The sequence below is a fragment of the Enhydra lutris genome, unplaced genomic scaffold (genome assembly GCF_002288905.1).
Source record: "Enhydra lutris kenyoni isolate GAN:26980312 unplaced genomic scaffold, ASM228890v2 scaffoldscaffold12, whole genome shotgun sequence".
NCBI lineage: Eukaryota > Metazoa > Chordata > Mammalia > Carnivora > Mustelidae > Enhydra > Enhydra lutris.
This window is the reverse complement of record NW_019154096.1, coordinates 56,859,019-56,878,282: the sequence shown is the minus strand read 5'-3', so window position 1 is coordinate 56,878,282 and position 19,264 is coordinate 56,859,019. Positions and strand designations below refer to the sequence as shown.

At 40.2% G+C, this 19,264-nt stretch overlaps 1 protein-coding gene across 1 annotated transcript in view; it reads right to left on the bottom strand.

The window, feature by feature from the left end:
• LOC111145125 (sortilin related VPS10 domain containing receptor 3) overlaps window positions 1-19,264 on the bottom strand; it is a 584,701-nt gene that overhangs the window by 136,882 nt on the left and 428,555 nt on the right. The window contains exon 7 of the mRNA XM_022499799.1: window positions 6,593-6,711. Within this exon, the coding sequence (XP_022355507.1) occupies window positions 6,593-6,711 (119 nt within the window). The remainder of the gene's footprint in view (window positions 1-6,592; window positions 6,712-19,264) is intronic.

Sequence of the window (19,264 nt, the reverse complement as noted above, 5' to 3'; positions counted from 1 at the left end):
GTTCAACAAACATGTACTGAGAACCAGTCATTACGCTAAGTGCAAGAGAAACACTGATGGGTAAGGCATCGTCTTGTTCCTCTTGAAGTTTACAGACCTGGCTGGCAAGACATAATACACACAGGTTAAGTAGTCAGCAAAGAAGTTTCGTGCAGCCCCAATTGAGGATGTCAGGGAAGACTTTCTATAGCTAGCAATGCCTAAGTTGAATCTAAGGATAAGGTTGTCTAATAAATGGACATTCCAAGCAGGTTTGTCATGTAAGAAAGGCATGTTAAGCAACAAATGACATCATGTGTGTATGGACACTGAACAGGTTTTTTGTTTATGAAAGGGTAAAATATAACAAGGAAGGTATACAGGGAGCCATAGTGGCTAAGGAATTCCCATGAGGCTGATGGGAGTACGCAGGATACAGACCATGGAGGGCCTTGTAGGCAATATTAAGGAAATTAGATTTTAACCTACAGGTGGTGAGCAGCCACTGAAGGCAGGAACATTGATCTTTGTTTTAAATAAATTACTTTGGAAGTAGTGCTGTGAGTACACTGGGGGTGGGGGTTGCAGGTCAAGGAACAAGAAAATCAGGGAGATATTGCAACATTTCAGAAAAATTAAAGCTTTATAAACGGTTTTAAATAGCCAAGTAATAATGGTGCTTCCTTTTTTCCTCTCATAAATCATCCAGGAACAACAAGAAAAACAAGAACTAAAAGTACAAACTCTATTCTCAATGAAAATATAACCCTGAAACACAATATATACATGGAAAGGAAGCCAAATTCAGTGAAGAACAAACAGGGAACAGACAGACACCCGGGCAAAAATGCCTACAACTACAAATCGTGGATCAAGTCAGTGAAATAGCATTCTCTAAAGAGACATTTCCCCAGGAACAAAACTAATAATTTATTATTTGAAACCAAAGGACTATGTGCCCCAGGAATTGGCACTGGGTCTATTCCAGGAACTGGGGTTGATAAGAAGCTGGAGAGGTGTGGCCGGATAAAGAACAGACAGGCAGTTTTACCTTATGTGAAGGACGCTTTCACAGACAAACTATCGGGAGTTATATAGAACTTCACTGAGAAAAAAGGAAGATTTTTGTTATGCTGAAATAGAGCTCTGGTACATCACCAAGAAGAACCTCCTCAGTCTGTCCAGGAAGAGCCCATGTTATGGAAAAAATAAGTAATGGTAAAAAACATAAAAAGAAAACAGCACAGGAATTATAAAATAATATGGCAAAATAAGAGACGGTAAGGGACAGAAAAAATAAATAGCAGACACAGAATAAAAACTGCTTCCATGAAGCAAACGAAAATTGTGACCATACTGCTATGATTAAGAATAATCTGTATGATGAGATCACCTCTGTATGAGAAGAATTCAAAGTAGAAATACAAGAGCTTAGGGTAGCTATGTTGAGAGAACAGAAAGTCATAAAACATAAGCTATCAAAGTTCAGGAAAGAAGTTCAACAATAACAGCAAAAAAATGCAAAAAGAAGCCTGGACACTGCTAACTACTCGTTCATGGCCAATGTGGGTAAGTTTTTTTTTTTTTTTTTAAATATCATTTTGCTCAGGGAATTAAAACTGATTAGAAGGGAAAAAATGATGACTCTCCTTTGCTTATCCTGTCTACTGTACACATCCTAAGTGTTTTAGAGGATGAGAACCAAAATAATGAAACTGAAATACAATATATATTTCAAAATATGTATCAGAAACTTTTGAGAAATTAAAAAATAAGGGGAAATTGAACCAACTGAATGAGACTTACATTTCAGGAAAAGGAATTGATACAGTATGACCAACCACAAAACATATACTAGCAAAGCAAATAGTATTCAAATATATATTTTTAAAAGGACTTTTGGGTATCAAAGGGCAAAAAAAAACTAAGGACACCTAAAAGGGAAAATGTCAGACTGGCCTGACATCGTAAGATTCAATAAATTAATGGAGCAAAGTTCTCATGGAAAGCAAATGACACACATATTTTATAGCCTAAAGGGAGAGACAAACATTTTCAACTTTCAAAAACTTACCTTTCCTGAAAACTATACTGAGGGAAAAACTGCAGAGAACCAAGAAACAAATAGGAAAACTACAATAAAGGGCCTAGATTTACCTATAAAACTAAAATAAAAATAAATGCAGGAATGATGGTTTACAGAAGTATATAAATGCTCTGAATGATTTAATTAACAAAACTGGAGTTGGATACAGGTCATAAACACAGGTTATTTTTTTCTATCTTTGTTCAGCCATGCTTCATAAAACATTTACGTCTAACAGCATTATATTTTAAGTTTGAAAAGCAAACAAAGAGATAATATGACCATCTAAAACCAGGGGAGGAATTTAAGAGAGAGGGGAGGAAAGAGAAATGCATGGAAATCTATTAGTTGTGTCATTGCTCATAAGAGGAAATCAACAGATATTATCCAAAAGTAGAAGATTTGCTATTATATTCATAAAGTAGCTAGAACATGTATTTAAAATGATCAAAGAAACACAGTGTCAGGAAAGCAAGGAAAACATCATATAATGAGTCTTTTTTTTCAAGAAGCAATTTTAACTAAAGACTAAGCATACACTGTCAGAACTAAGACATATACTGATCAATGCGAAGGCAGGGACTCATTAGCTGCTGCTGGCCGAACGACACACATCTGTACCTGTCACATGCGCAGTTGTCCATGTGTGACCCACGGACATGTTTTCACTTTATTTTAAACTTAGCGAACTGAGAGTTGCAAATAATCATATTTCATCTGTGTTTACTTAGTGATTGATGAAATTCCATGTTTTTCTCAAAAGTATTGGCCTTTTGCATTATTTGGGGGAACTGTTACTCCATGCTTCCCATCTCTCTCATGGTTTACCAAAAAAAAAAAAAAAATCCTAAAACAGCCTTCGAGGTCCTGTGGGATCTAGTACCCTAGGTCTTCCTGTGGCTGTCTCTAAACTCTGTGACAAGGTCTCCTTTACTCCTTCTTTCTCATCCCTAATATTAGAGTGCCCTGTGCCCTGCAGTCTTTGCATTGTTTTCTTTTCTGTCTGTACTTGCTCCTCCGGTGACTTCAATTTTGTAATTCAAAAATAACATCGATATGCTGATATCCTTCCAACTTATATCCTCAGCCTTGGCCTCCTCATCACCTCTGCTCCTAAAGCCAGGTTCAAATCTCTCCTGTTCACCCCACGTCCTCATGTGGGGATCAAGAAAGTACAGGGCCCAACACACCCGGCTCTATGTCCTCCTCTCACTGCTGACTTCTGCTACCCACTCCAGGTTTGCCACTCACCAGATGAGTCCTTTTCAGGTCATCCTAAATAAAACAACAATACCTAATGATACCTAACATTCACATTCCTCGTGAGTTTTCAGCCAGCCCATTATCATTACCTGATATATTCTGTAAATAGATAAATAGGTAATAGAACAAGATAGATAGAAAGATAGAGAGCAACAATTCTATAGCATTGTTTTGGGACTTTACAGATGTAATTAACAAATAGAATCTGCCCAGCAACCCATGAAGTGAGAACTGGAATTACTCTCTTTTTATAGATGAGGCACAGCTCAAGGTCATGCAGCTGAAGTGGAGCCTGCAGAAGTTAGAATAAATCTTGGCCATCGGATTTCAAACTACAGGATCTCAACCACTACTCTTTATAGGCTTTCATATCTACATATATATATATTTTTTAATATGATTTTATATATAATTATAAATACATATAATATATATATCTATATATATTATATATATTTTTCCCCGTCTCCCACTAGAATACAAACACCACTTGGGCAGGAACTTTATTATGTTCACTGTCTTAACCTCAGCTCCTAGAACAAGAGCTTGAAATGTAGCCGGCAATCAATAAAACTTTATTGACTAATGGGAACTCATATCTTTCAAACAAAATAAAAATTGATGCTTATGAACGAAAAAACTACTACTGGCTTCCAGTCTAATAATAATAAAAGATATTTCAGAATAGTTAGAAAAAAAAACCTGGATGTCTGCCGGCAGAGTTACAGAAAACTTCATGCAATAAAAGGAAAAATGAATTTTTTAAAAAATCTGAACATTTAAAAATTCTACGTCATGTTTCCCAGAAACAATTCTGCCATGTTCATCATTATATGCAGTATTAGCATTAAGGAAAGGGCAATCAGACTGGTAAATTCATAAATCATCTCTGTGTTGCTACCTCGAAAAAAAATTAAATATAGATAAAGAAATATAAAGCCTTAAACTGGGACCATGGCAATGCGAATGGAATGAAAGGAAACATCTGAGAAATAAGTCAGGGTGTTAAGAACAGGAGCCTTGATTCACTGAATTTGGCGACATAGACAAACTTCTAGTTTTCTGCCTCGAGTGACCGGTAGAGGGCAGTGCCACCAGTGTGTCGGGTTCAAGGGGGACATGCTGATTTTATTTTAGCCGTACAACATCCAAATTGAGATACCAGGATGACTATGAGACATAAAGATCTAAAGTACAGGGTAGAGGTCACAACTCCCTGACTCGAGAGTCATGGGAATATAGAGATGGTACTTAAGATCACAGGATCTCCCAGATAGTGAGTACCAGGTGCAGAGAGAAGCAGGCCAAGGGCCAAAGCTAGGGAAAACCAAGGGTCGTGCCTAACATTGTTTATTTTGCATTGTATATGTTCAATACTTACTCATGATTAAGGAAACAATGGTGCCCATGACCTGCCAAGATTTAGGGAAAAAACAGATTCTGGCTTTTACTTGAACTAAGAAATAGGGGTTTTCCGTTTTTGTTTTTGTTTTTTTTTAATTTTTAAAATTTCTTTTCAGTGTTCCAGAATTCATTGTTTATGCACCACACCCAGTACTCTATGCAATATGTGCCCAATAATACCCACCACCAGGCTCACCCAACCCCCCATCCCCTCCCCTCTAAAAACCCTCAGTTTGTTTCTCAGAGTCCACAGTCTCTCATGGTTTGTCTCTCCCTCCAATTTCCCCGAACTCACTTCTCTCCATCTCCCCCATGTCCTCCATGTTATTATTTATGCTCCACAAGTAAGTGAAACCCAATGATAATTGACTCTTTCTGATTGACTTATTTCACTCGGCATAATCTCTTCCAGTCCCGTCCATGTTGATAAAAAAGTTGGGTATTCATCCTTTCTGATGGAGGCATAATACTCCATAGTGTATATGGACCACATCTTCCTTATCCATTTGTCCGTTGAAGGGCATCTTGGTTCTTTCCACAGTTTAGTGACTGTGGCTATTGTTGCTGGTTTTCTTGAGCCAAAAAGACCTCGCTTTCCCTCCCTTTTTCAAGCTGGTTTTTGAGTGGCTGGTTACTTTTCCTGCATTTTACAAGCCCTCAAAAGTCTATACAACTGATTTTTCAAAAGAAATAACCTCTCTGTCTACAATCTATCCATACAACAAGCAGTCACTGAGCACCCTGGATTTGCAAAGGCTTCTTGTTAGGACCAAGGATGAGGAGTAAAATGTGGGTATAAAATATTGTCCCTATCCTCAGAGGATATAAAATACAATTTAGAAAGAGGACAAATCCACAAAGATTTAAGTAACAACTCCCAATAGTCCATGTGCTGGAGGACTGGCAGACAAGAAGAGCTACAAGGGTTCAGAGGAAGAGAGGCAACCCAGGAGGAGTGGGGCGGAGCTGGACTAAGAGACCAGGAGTGGGGCAGAGAGTATCATTCAGGTGCTTAGGTCTGAGCAAACTCTAGGAGAGTCCAAAGATCAAGGTTTCTGTAGGAAACAGTTTGCAAAGGAATGGACAGCAGAAGGGTGGGAAGGCAGAGTAGGGGAATTCAAAGGTCAGGTTCGGTTTCTCTCTCTCTCTCTCTCTCTCTCTCTCTCACACACACACACACACACACACACACACACACACACACACACACAGTCACTCAATGGAGAATCACCTTTCATTTTTTCCTCTTTTTTGCTCTTCTCTGAATCTCCTTTCAGGGAAACTCAAGACCTAACACAAAGCTTCCCTTGCTTGTCTATAAATGCGAGTCACACCTAGCTTTCTTTTTGAGTCAGAGTTCTTGGGAGTATAGGATTTTAGATTTGGCACATATTAGGGAGTAGTTAGTGTTGGAAAGGGAGGGCAAAATTCAGTGAATTCTAGATTGTTCTAGAAAGAAAATCCTAGAGATGCCACATTTCTTGGGAATTCTCATTCCCAAGTTAGACAGGTCACTTTGGACAGAAATAGAATGGAGCTTTGATAAACTAATTAAAGTCAAATCCCATGGGAGATGTGGCTCTAAGTAACCTCTAAACCATAGACTGAGTCATAGTCATTTCCAGACCCTTTTTGGTATAATCAAACAGCAACTCAACTGAGGATTCAGTGGGCCACTGAAGACCCCTTTACATAATACTGACATATAAACCCTTCTCCTTTCACCAGAAGTCTTGGATCCCCCCAGAGAACAGGTCACCAGAGCAGCAAATGAGGGACTGCACCCCAGCCCATCTTCACAACCGTGGGAAAGCCACCCTCATTCTCCTGACATCACCTGACTGCATTTTCTGGACTCACCTGAATGAAGATATATTCATCCTGAACAACCAGGGAACTGATGTCAATGGAGCGGGCAAAAGGCCCACTGCGAGTGGTCTCGGCACATTCCTGGATCCTGCAGGTGAGGTAGTGAGCATCTGAAATAGGAGAGCAACACTTAGACACAAGGGCACATGGTGACAAAGTTCTCATCAGCACCCAAGGCTCTACCTCACAGGAAAGCAACGATGCAGTTTAAAACAACAACAAGATTTCATTCATGTTCACACGAGTTATAATATTTTAAAAATGGCAATATCTAGATGAGGCAGTGGAGTGGGGAAAGAGTTAATCTTACATCCTACTGGCAAAAGGGTAAACTGGTATAGTTTTTTGGAAGAACGAATTGGAAATATCTATCAGAATTTTAAATGTGCATATCTTATACCACCAATTCTAAAGCAAGCGATGTCTTTTAGAGAAATACTAATATATTTTCCCAAAGAGTCAAGGGCAAAGATGCTCATTGTGGCATTGTTCACAGCAGTGAAAAATCAGAAACAGGCTAAATGTCCCTGAACATTTCAAGAAAGCAAGGTGCACATATTACAGAGGGCTAGCTGCAATTAAAAGAAGTAGATAGAGGGACGCCTGGGTGGCTCAGTTGGTTAAGCAGCTGCCTTCGGCTCAGGTCATGATCCCAGAGTCCTGGGATCGAGTCCCACATCGGGCTCCTTGCTCGTCAGGGAGCCTGCTTCTCCCTCTGCCTCTGCCTGCCATTCTGTCTGCCTGTGCTCGCTCTCTCTTCCTCTCTCTCTGATAAATAAATAAAATCTTTAAAAAAAAAAAAAAAAAAGAAGTAGATAGAAACACATTAACATGCTGATTTCTCTAAGGTCCCTGGTCCTTTTCAAGTAACCTTTGACAAAGTATTTGCCCATATGATAGCATGATAGAACTCAAGTCCCCAAGAAGCTTTGTCTTTATAAATGTATAGGTTTATGCCATAGTGCATAGAAAAAAGGTTTTTTTTTTTTTTTTTTTGAAAGATTTTATCTATCTATCTATCTACCTATCTACCTGTTTGAGAGAGAGGGAGATCGGGGAAAGGCAGAGGGACAGAATCTCAAGCAGACTCCACGCTGAGCACGGAGCCCAACTCAGGACTCAATCCCACAACCCCAAGATCATGTCCTAAGCTTAAATCAAGAGTCAGGTGCCTAACCCACTAAGCTACTACCCAGGCGCTCTTGTGCATAGTAGAAAGTTTTAAAGGAACCCATTAAAAATTAGCTATGATTACTTGTGGAGGAAAAGAAAGGATGTGAGGAGGTAGTGTTGAAGTGGGACCTTTGCTTTTTATATTATATACACCTTTATGATTTTTACAGCAAGAATGTATTCACCTATTACTTGCATAAAATCTATAAAACTTATATGATTACTTGTCAAATCTCCTAAAAATCTCAGCAGGTGAACAGCCCCTCAAGCAACATAGGAACATGATAGCAGAAGCTGTAGCTGAATGGGAACAATCTTTGACTATAAAATGGGTTTTGATTCTGACAACAGGGCCATCCCAGAAAGGCACTCCACTCAGTTATTTGCTCCTTAAGAAGAAGTACAGGTAAGTCTCTGTGAAGACACCTGTGTGTACATTGGCTTTTAAAATAGTTTTAATTGAACAGTATTTAAAAATAGTAAACGGCCAAAATTAAAAGTTAGGAATCATGTTAGTATTAAAAGCAGAGAGGTCTTTGTTATCACCTAAAACCATGTTCATTACTATATGCATCTCAAGCGACTGTACCCTGGGATGTGTTCCCAGGTGTGCCCAGGTGTCACAAACTACAGTGGAGGGGGCCCAGGGGCAGCAGAGATAAAGGCAAAAGGCTTAACTAAGCAAAATTTGTGACAATTGAGTTTAAACCATGAGTACACTTTAAATTATCCCTGTTGATCTTTAACTAATTAATTTACTGGTGGCTTCACTGCATCTTTCCTGTGTGCACACAATGTCCTGGGGTTGCTCAGTATCAGGAATACAGCAGTGAGCGAGACAAGGGCCACTGCTGACTTGGAGGGGGCTCATCACATCACCTGTCGCCAGCTGGTACACACATTCGTTTATACGGATGGTGCTGATTTAACAAGGAAACATATTTGGGTAAGAAATGAATTTATTATGGGCTACATTGTGACTTCCTGAGCGTCCAGAGCTGAACACAGTCTATTTTTGTTGGTATTTTTACTCGGATCACGTCAAACATCCACCTCCTTCTCTCCATCCACGTTCGTATCCCCTGCCCACGAGCGCAAGCCTCTTCATTTTACTTTCCTCCACATGCCATATACTCCAGGCGGTTCCTAGCCCTGAAGTGCTTCCAGAGTCTCTTCCCTTCTCTCCACAAGCCCTGCTGCTTGCCTGGGATGAGGCCTTCTCATCCGTGGGGCCCTGTTGCATCTGTCTCATGACTAACCTGCGTGTGCGTGACGGACTGGACACCGGACAGGCTTGAGGCAAGGAGCCAGAGTCATCTCTAAAACCCAAACCTGAGCTCATCTCTCCTGGCTTCCAAACAGTTCTGAGGGCCCTGGGACAAAGCCCAGACATCTTGCTATAGAACGGAAGGCTTTTTACAAGAAGCCTAATAAAATCAAATGCCCAAGGAGCCAGACAAATCATGTGTAGGAATAAAATGAGCTGGATGAATATGACAGATGGCAGCTGGCGCACGGCCTCGGTGTCAGGGGTCATTGAGGAGCGCTGGTGACTGCAGCGAAATGGCCAACACAGACTCTTGAAAGAGAAGCGGCTGCTCAGTGTCCATTTATTGTTGACACGCAGGAATAAGACATTCTGTGTTTTATAAATCCACTGTCCTTATTTTTTAAGGTGAAATTTCCTGATTTAAAGGAAAAAAAAAGGTCAGCTAGGGGCACCTGGGTGGCTCAGTTGGTTAAGTGTCCCACTCTCGCTTTTGGCTGAGGTCATGATCTCGGGGTTGTGGGATCAAACCCCACACCGTGCTCAGTGCAGAGTTGGCTTGTCCCTTTCCCTCTGCTCCTCCCCAGATCGTGTGCACTTGCTCTCTCTCACTTTCTTTCTCTCTCAAATAACATCTTAAAAAAACGAACAGCTGTTTTAAATGAAAACAGGTGCAGGTCAAACACCAAAAAGCCAAACAAAACAAGCTACCACAGGAGCCACTCATTCCCCGTCTCTATTTGTAATTTTGTTCCTACCTACCTCTCCGGAGAAGAGACAGACCCTCTCCCCACCTTTCCTGACCCATTAGCAAGACCAGCTTGTTCTCCATTCTGTACGTACAGCCTACACATGCCTTCCTCTTTGTCTCCATTCACAGAAAGAGCCAGGAGTGGCCAGGCTTTCCACTTCTGGCTGAGAGGACAAAGGAAGGCAAGGAGCCCAGGCTGGGCAGGGCAGCCCATTGCCTGCCCACCAGGAATACTCTTGGACCCACAAAGCCATAGTAATTCTCTCCTAGAATAAGGCACTAAAACCCAGCAAAAAGCTATAGTAAACACATATGAGGAAACCACAGTGTTGACATGACAACCTGCTTCCTTCTTGCCAGCCAACGTCTCAGAAAGCTCCTTACACCACAAATCAAAGGGACACACAGGAAGACATCTGCTTGTCCCCGCCCCCCCCCCCACGACAGGCTCATTTTCCCCTGTCTATTTACTATTCACTCTCACATTTGGACACTTTGAAAAAAAAGAACCAAGGGTATTCAAAGCCACCCCAAACAAAATCAAAACCTACCTAAACCTTGGCCCACAGCAAGTGAGCTATTGTGCCAAACTCATCTTACTTCTTGGCTCTCCCCCTGCTTGCTACTGCCCAGCATGAAACGAAAGGTCCAATTTAACAGGAAAGCAGCTCTAAAATGAATTTTTCAAATCCACTTAAAATTCAGGGGCCTTGCAGTCTTTAGCTGGACTCAGAAGTCTCAATGCTTTTATTTTTTGAAACACAGAGACATGATAGTAAGCATAATAGCACCCACTAACTGGTGAGAACACAGAATGTGGGGGATGGGGAGCGTAAATTATCAGGTAGACCTGGCCACCAGATGGAAGTGATTGAGGGTGACAAGGGACTATGGGTGTCAAAGGTGAGCAGGGGACACCAAGAACCTCACATTTGTGAAAGTTCTCAAATTTGGGCTTTGGACATTATCCTGATATGAGGCCAGATAATACTCATGGACATTCAAAGATGAAACTGAAAGATACTTGTCATTTAACTTGAATCCCAAACTAGGCTTCTAACACTTATGGCCTTTTCATTTGCTTTTAATAAAAACACCAGATGCATGATAAAATGACAGGCCAGATCTCTTGAGCATAGCATGATGTTTCAGAGCAAGGCTTCTGAAGCTAGAATGGGCTGAGTTCAAGTCCTGAACCTGCTTCTTGTCGGTAACCCTTGACTAAGTAGCACAGCTCTTCACAAGTCAACATTTGCCTCCAAGAACTGTCATCATGATTAAATAAGATCATATAAGAAAAATGCTTAGCACATTGTTGGATACATTTTAAAAGATTAATGAATGTTATCCCTTTGTTTTTATGAAAAAAGAAGGAAATTTAACACTTGGCATCTCTCATACCTTCAAATAATAACAGGCAATGTTCTGTTTGTCTATGGAGAATCAAAAGGCCATATTACAGGTTGTATTAGGAAAGTCATATTCCAAAATTACATCACTGTTTAATTTCTTGAAGTACTTTGGGTGTGCAGATAAGAAAAAGACAAAAACAAAAACATGTCTGAGCTCAAGTAACGAAGAAGTTAAAGGAGGAAGCAGCCTTTGTGTTCAGCTAAGATGGAGAAGTATAGTACATGAGAAGGGAATTCCTGGAAAGGGAGTAAAAACTGCACATGGTCTTTTAGGTAGGCAAAGCTCATGGAAAGCACTATATAATCACATGTTAATAGATTAACTTTGACTAATCCATATTCTGAACTTTTATTTTCTATCCTTTCCTTTGAAATGTTTTCAAATGAAAAACTAGAAAGACCAGATTGAATGAAGAACTCATTTGGATACCTCTGTAAGAAAATTAGAGAGTGATTTCCCCAGTGGTTGAGAGTCAATCATTACCCTGATGATTAATGTATTTCTAAATGTCACATGTCTTCCTAGTGTGTCTCGAAGAGCTGGTGTATTCACTGCTCCACTTACAAGAGTTAAAAGTCAAAAGCTTTGTTCCCTGCAAGCGAACAGAGGGATCTACTCAGTAACTTTAGAAATATCTGGCCCTGCTGGAACTAGCTCTAGCACTGGAAGACACTTTAGGGATGGTGCTTTAAGGGCCTATTCAGCCAGAGCGGCCCCACCTCGGTTGAACTGCCATTTTGTTGTAAAACTTAAATTGACTTTGCCCCACCCCCCAGGGGAACTTACTTAAAAACAAGTCCCGGAAACCAGTCCCAGGTAACAAAGTCCAAATACAAGGGTGGGTCAGGCCAGGTGGAGGTATTCAATCAGTGGGGGTGCATACTGTCTCCTAGCTACCAAGGCGTATGGGACCCGCCCTTTGGGCACCTTTTGGGTGCCAATTCTGAACAAGGTGATAGGCTGGTTCAAATGTCTACTAGGGTAAATTGTAATTCAACTGGTCACCTAGCATGACTGTGCAGCTTTCTCTGTGTGTTACAATTTAATTGGCCGCCTGTGTGGTGCCAGGCCCAACCACATGGCCTTTGCTTTATAAGTTAGTCTGGAAAGCAGGGAGGGGTCATCCTCTCTGTAAGGGGCGGCCCCGACTGGTCTGTTTGACGGTCGCTTTGATTCTTGATGCTTGGCGCAAAATAAAGCTTTGCTTGACTTTCGCTTTGTATAAGTCTCGCTCCTTTAATCATGGACCCATTACTGGGGTACCCGTTTTTGGGGGACCCAACAGTGCAAACGTCTCCCTAGTGTATCCAGTCTTCATGCCTTCCCACGTAGCAGATGCTGAGCCAAAGGTCTCATATAGTGAGAAGAGGTGGTCTTTGATTCATCCCTTTTTGTAGTGGGTCAAGGTGTACATGAAACTTCAGGTGTCAGGCAGTCCCTGAAGTTCCAGGAAGCAGAGAACATTCTCAGAAGAATCCCACACCAGTGAGGGAAACAGAATATTCACAAGTGAACATTGTCTTGGGGTCTGCATTGGACAGAGGAAGATCTGAGAACATGTACAGAGAATATGCACAGAGAGAATGAAGGAGATAATCTGGCATCTTTCACCTTCTTTTCTTCCTAAGGAACTATATTTTTGCCAGGAGTTCTATAAGGCCAAGGGAGGCAGTCTCAAACTTCACCCAACCAGCAAGGCAAACTTCTCATCCATTTACATCCAGCATTTCTCTCTGTCAAACTTTTCCAAAAGGGTCACCTCCTTAGAAGCATGAATAGAGTCTTAGTCATCTTTGTTTGTCTCCTAAGCTAACTTAAATGTTAGTTAATTGAATTGAATTACATTAAAAACCTAAACTTTTTTGTTATGTTGAATGATACTGTGACTTGTGGTAATGGTTTACCTTTGAGATTACTAAATATTCAAATTCTCCTAGCCATCTTGCCTCTTACCACTTCAGATAAAACTTTCCATGAATCACTCAACTTCCATCCCTTTGGGTAATATATACTTTGTCAAAATTTGAAGAAGTGCATTAAAATTAGGAACGAAAAGCAAATCAGCTACTTAGGTCTTCTCTTAGAGAAATACTCAAGTGCTATTTATTTTGAATAACAATATTAACTCTCTGATGAAAATAAGAACAAACAGATTCGAGGAAACTTTGAAAAGTCATTTAGCTACCATAAGCCTCTTCTTCCTTCATTGAGGAGTGGGGCTAACCCGTGTGCAGGACATCCACACTCCTGCAAATGCCTCTATGGTTCTCGAGACATGGTAGGTACCAAAAACAAAATCAACGAATCAAAAAATGTAGTTCCCATTCCTGCCTATTGTGCTTATGGATCTAGAGTTTTTGTGAAACTTTTAATTGCCCAAAGGAGAACTCTAGTGTCTCCTGCTTTCTTAAGGCACAGGGGAGATCTGGGAGTTATAGATATTTACGAATCACAATGATCTTGAATATCTTAGGATTCCTGATGCGGCATTCAGGAGACATTCTATTCCAATTGCCAAATTAACCTGACCTTGACTGAATATGATGACTAGATGATGATGACAGATGAGGAGGATGATGATGATGACAGTGATGATGACAATGATGTTGATAATGATGACAATAATGGTGATGATGACAATGATGACTGGATGATGACGATGATAATGATGACAGTGAGCATGATGGCGATGGCAATAATGACAAAGATGATGCCAATGGTGACCATAATGAGGATGACGGTGATAACCCTGACAATGATGACAACTAGATGATGACAGTAACAATGATGATGACTAGATGACAGTGATGTAATGACAATAATTATGGCAGTGACAATGATAGTGATGACACTGATGACAGATATGATAAAAATGATGACAGAGATGACGATAATGAGGATGATGACAGTGATGCTGACGACTAGATGATGACAGGGATGACAGTGATGATGACAGTGATAATGACAATGATGATAATGAGAGCAGCAATGATAGTGATGATGACAACGATGAAGACAGATATGATAACAGTGACAATGATGACATAGATGATGCCAATGTGGCAATAATGAGGATGATGCAGATGACAGTGACGATGATAGCGATGATGATACGGATGATAATGGTGACAATGATGACAGATGATGACAGTGACGATGACTGTGATGATGACAATGATAAAAAGACAATAATGATGAGGATGAAGAAAACAAGAACTAGTATTTTTGAATGCTCACACTGTCTTCCAGTATTGCAGGAGCTACATGTATTAACTGATTCAATTGTGGCAACAATCCCATAAGGAGTTAAAATTTTTACCATCCCCATTTAATAGATGAGTAAACTGAGGCACAACAATTAAGTGATTTGCCTGAGTTCCACAGTTTCTAGGAAATGACAGAGCTGGGATTGATAAACAGGCATATTGACACCAGAACCAATGATCCCAACCATTATGTATTTAAACCAAAAAAAATCAGTCTGGGATGCCTGGGTGGCTCAGTCAGTTAAGTATCTGCCTTCAGCTCAGGTCATGATCCCAGGGTCCTGGAATTGAGTCCCACATCGGGCACCTTGCTCAGTGGAGAGCCTGCTTCTCCCTCTGCCTGCTGTTCCCCTGGGGTTGTGCTTGCTCGTTCTCTCTCTCATTAAAAATTTTATTTTATTATTTTTAGAACACCAAAATTCCTTACCACCAAGGAGGTATGTGAGGATTTCATTATAAAATGATTATTTTTTAATTACCATCTTATGTGGGGCGTCTGGGTGGCCTGGTTGTTAAATGTCTGCCTTCGGTTCAGGTCATGATCCCAGGGTCCTGGGATCGAACCCTGCATCAGCCTCCTTGTTCAGTGGGAAGCCTGCTTTTCCCTCTCCCACTCTCCGTTCTTATAGTCCCTCTCTCTCTCTCTGTCAAGTAAATAAGCAAAATCTTTAAAAAAAATTTTTTTTGAAAATAATTATGTTAGTCACCATACAGTACATTGTTAGATTTGATGTAGTGTTCTATGATTCATTGGTTGTGTATAAAAGCCAGTGCTCCATGCAATTCGTGCCCTCCTTAATATCCATCACTGGGCTGATCCATTCCTCCATCCTCCTCCCCTCTAAAACCCTCAGTTTGTTTCCTGGAATCCAGTCTCTCATGGTTCATCTCCCCCTCTGATTGCCACCTCCTCATTTTTCACTTCCTTCTCCTCATCTCCTCCATGCTATTCCTTATGTTCCACAAATAAGGAAAATCATATGATGATTGACATTCTCTGCTGACTTATTTCACTTAGCATAATCTCCTCCAGTCCCATCCATGTTGATGCAAATGTTGGGTATTCATCCTTTCTGATGGCTGAGTAATATTCCATTGTATATATGGACAATATCTTCTTTATCCATTTGTCTGTTGAAAGGCATTCAGCTCTTTCCATAGTTGGGCTACAGTAGACATTGCTACTATGAACACTGGGGTGCATGGGGCCCTTCTTTTCACTACATCTGTATTGTTGGGGTAAATACCCAGTAGTGCGATTTCTGGGTCATAGGGTAACTCTATTTTTATCTTTCTAAGGCACCTTCACACTGTTTTCCAAAGTGGCTGTACCAAAAACAGTGTAAGAGGGTTCCCCTTTCTCCACAACTTCTCCAACATTTATTGTCTCTTGCCTTGTCAATTTCTGCCATTCTAACTGGTGTAAGGGGGTATCTCAATGTGGTTTTCATTTGAATTTTGCTGATGGCTAATGATGTTGTTCATTTTTTCATGTATCTGTTAGCCATTTGTATGTCTTCTTTGGAGAAGTGTCTGTTCATGTCTTCTGCCCCTTTTTTGACTTGGTTATCTGATTTTTGGGAGTTGAGTTTGAGAAGTTCTTTCTAGATCCTGGATATCAGCACTTTATCTGTAGTGTAATTTGCAAATATCTTCTCCCTTTCATGAGTTGACTCTTTGTTTTATTGACTATTTCCTTTGCTGTGCAGAAGGGTTTTTATCTTGATGAAGTCCCAAAAGTTCATTTTCACTTTTGTTCCCCATGCCTTTAGAGACATGTCTTGAAAGAAGTTGCTGTGGCTCATATCAAAGAGGTTACTGCCTATGTTCTCCTCTGGGATTTTGATGGATTCTTGTCTCACATTGAGGTCCCTCATGCATTTAGAGTTCATCTTTGTTTCATTCTTCCGTATATAGCTGTCCAATTTTCCCAGCACCATTTATTGAAGAGACTGTCTTTTTTTCCACTGGATATTTTTTCCTGATTTGTAGAAGATTAGTTGACCATAACGTTGAGGAGGGTTCATATTTGGGCTCTCTGTTCTGTTCCATTGATCTACGTCTTTTATTGTGTGAGTACCACGCTGTCTTGGTGATCACGGCTTTGTAATATAGCTTGAAATCAGGCAATGTGATGCCCCAGCTTTGTTTTTCTTTTTCAGGATTTCCTTGGTGATTCAGAGTCTTTTCTTGTTCCATACAAATTTTAGGATTGTTTGTTCCAGCACTTTGAAAATGTATATTCTTCTAATCCATGAGCATGGAATGTTTTTCCATCTTTTTGTGTCCTCTTCAATTTCTTTCATAAGTGTTCTGTATTTTCTAGAGTACAGATCCTTTACCTCTTTGGTTAGGTTTATGCCAAGGAATCTTATGGGTTTTGGTGCTATTGTAAATGGAATCAATTCCCTAATTCCTTTTTCTACAGTTACATTGTTAGTGTATAGGAAAGCTACAGATTTCTGTGCATTAATTTTGTATCCTGCCACATTACTGAGTTACTGTATGAGTTCCAGTAATTTGGGGAGTGGAGACTTTTGGGTTTTCCACATAAAAGTGTCATGTCATCTCCAAAGAGAGAGAGTTTGATTTATTAGTTGCCAATTTGAATACATTTTATTTCTTTTTCTTGACTGATTGCTGTTGCTAAGACTTCCATCACTATGTTGAACAATAGTGGGAGACTGGGCATCTTTGTCATCTGATCTTGTCATCCTGATCTTAATGGGGAAGGCTCTCAGCTTTTCCCATTGAGAATATTTGCTGTGGGTTTTTCATAGATGGATTTTATGAGGTTGAAGAATGTTCCCCTGATCCCTATACTTTGAAGAGTTATAATGAGGAAAGGATGCTGTATTTTGTCAAATGCTTTTTCTGCATCAATTGAGAGGACCATGTGGTTCTTCTCTCTTCTCTTATTGATTTATTCTATCACATTGATTAATTTGCAAATGTTGAACCACACTTGCATCCCAGGGATAAATCCCACCTAGTTGTCATGGATAATCCTTTTAATGTACTGTGAATCCTATTGGCTAAGATCTTTTTTTTTTTAAAGATTTTATTTATTTATTTGACAGAGAGAGAGATCACAAGTAGGCAGAGAGGCAGGCAGAGAGAGATGGGGAAGCAGGCTCCCTGCTGAGCAGAGAGCCCAATGTGGGGCTCGATCCCAGGACCCTGAGATCATGACCAGAGCTGAAGGCAGAGGCTTTAACCCACTGAGCCACCCAGGCACCCCTATTGGCTAGGATCTTGTTGAGAATTTTAGCATCATGTTCATCAGGGATTTTGGTCTGAAATGCTCCTTTTAGATGGGGTCTTTGCCTGGTTTTGGGATCAAGGTAATGCTGGCTCATAGAATGAGTTTGGAAGTTTCCCATCTGTTTCTATTTTTTGAAACAGCTTCAGGAGAACAGGTATTATTTCTTCTTTGCATGTTTAGTAGAATTCCCCAGGGAATCCATCAGGCCCTGGACTCTTAGGTTTTTTGGAGGTTTTTGATCACTGTCTCAATCTCATTACTGGTTATTGCTCTATTCAGGTTGTCAATTTCTTCCTGTTTCAGTCTTGGTAGTTTATAGGTTTACAAGAATGCGTCCATTTCTTCTAGATTGCTTAATTTACTGGCATATAGTTGTTAATAATAATCTCTAATAATTATTTCTATTTCTTTGGTGTTAGTTGTGATCTCTCCTTCCATTCATAATTTTATTAATTTGGATCCTTTCTCTTTTCTTTTGGGTAAGTCTGGCCAGTGGTTTATTGATCTTATTAATTCTTTCAAAGAACCGGCTTCTAGTTTTATTGATGTGTTCTACTATATTTTTGGTTTCTAATTCATTGATCTCTGCTCTAATCTAAATTATTTCCCTTTTTGTGCATGAGTGAGGCTTAAATTTGTTGTTGATTCTCCAGTTCTTTAAGGTATAAAGATGGGTTGTGTATTTGGGATTTTTCTATGCTTTTGAGTGACCTTTGGATAGCTATGTATTTCCCCTGTAGGACCTCTTTGGCCATATCCCATATATTTTGGACCAATGTGTTTTCATTCTCAGTGGTTTCCATGATTTTTAAGTTCTTCTTTGACTTACTGGTTGACACAAACATTCTTAAGCAGGATGGTCTTTAGCTTCCAAGTGATTGAATTTCTCCCATACTTTTTCTTGTGATTGAGCTCCAGTTTCAAAGCACTGTGGTCTGAGAATATGCAGGGAATAATCTCAATCTTTTGGTATTGGTTGAGACCAGATTTGTGACCCAGTATGTGGTCTATTCTGGAGAAAGTTCCATGTGTACATGAGAAGAATGAAAATTCTGTTGTTTTAGGGTGGAATGTTCTGTATATATCTCTGAAGTCCATCTGGTCCAGTGTCTCAAAGCTCTTTTCTTTGTTGATTTTCTGCTGAGATGATCTGCCTATTGCCGAGAGTGGAGTGTTGAGGTCACCTAGCATATTAGCATATTGTTATTATTATTTTTTATCATTTTTTAAAATTTATTTTCAGCATAACAGTATTCATTGTTTTTGTACCACACCCAGTGCTCCATGCAATCCGAGCCCTCTCTAATACCCACCACCTGGTTCCCCCAACCTCCCACCCCCCCACCTCTACAAACCCTTCAGATTGTTTTTCAGAGTCCATAGTCTCTCATTGTTCACCTCCCCTTCCAATTTCTCCCAACTCCCTTCCCCTAACTCCCCATGTCCTCCATGCTATTTGTTATACTCCACAAATAAGTGAAACCATATGATAATTGACTCTCTCTGCTTGACTTATTTCACCCAGCAT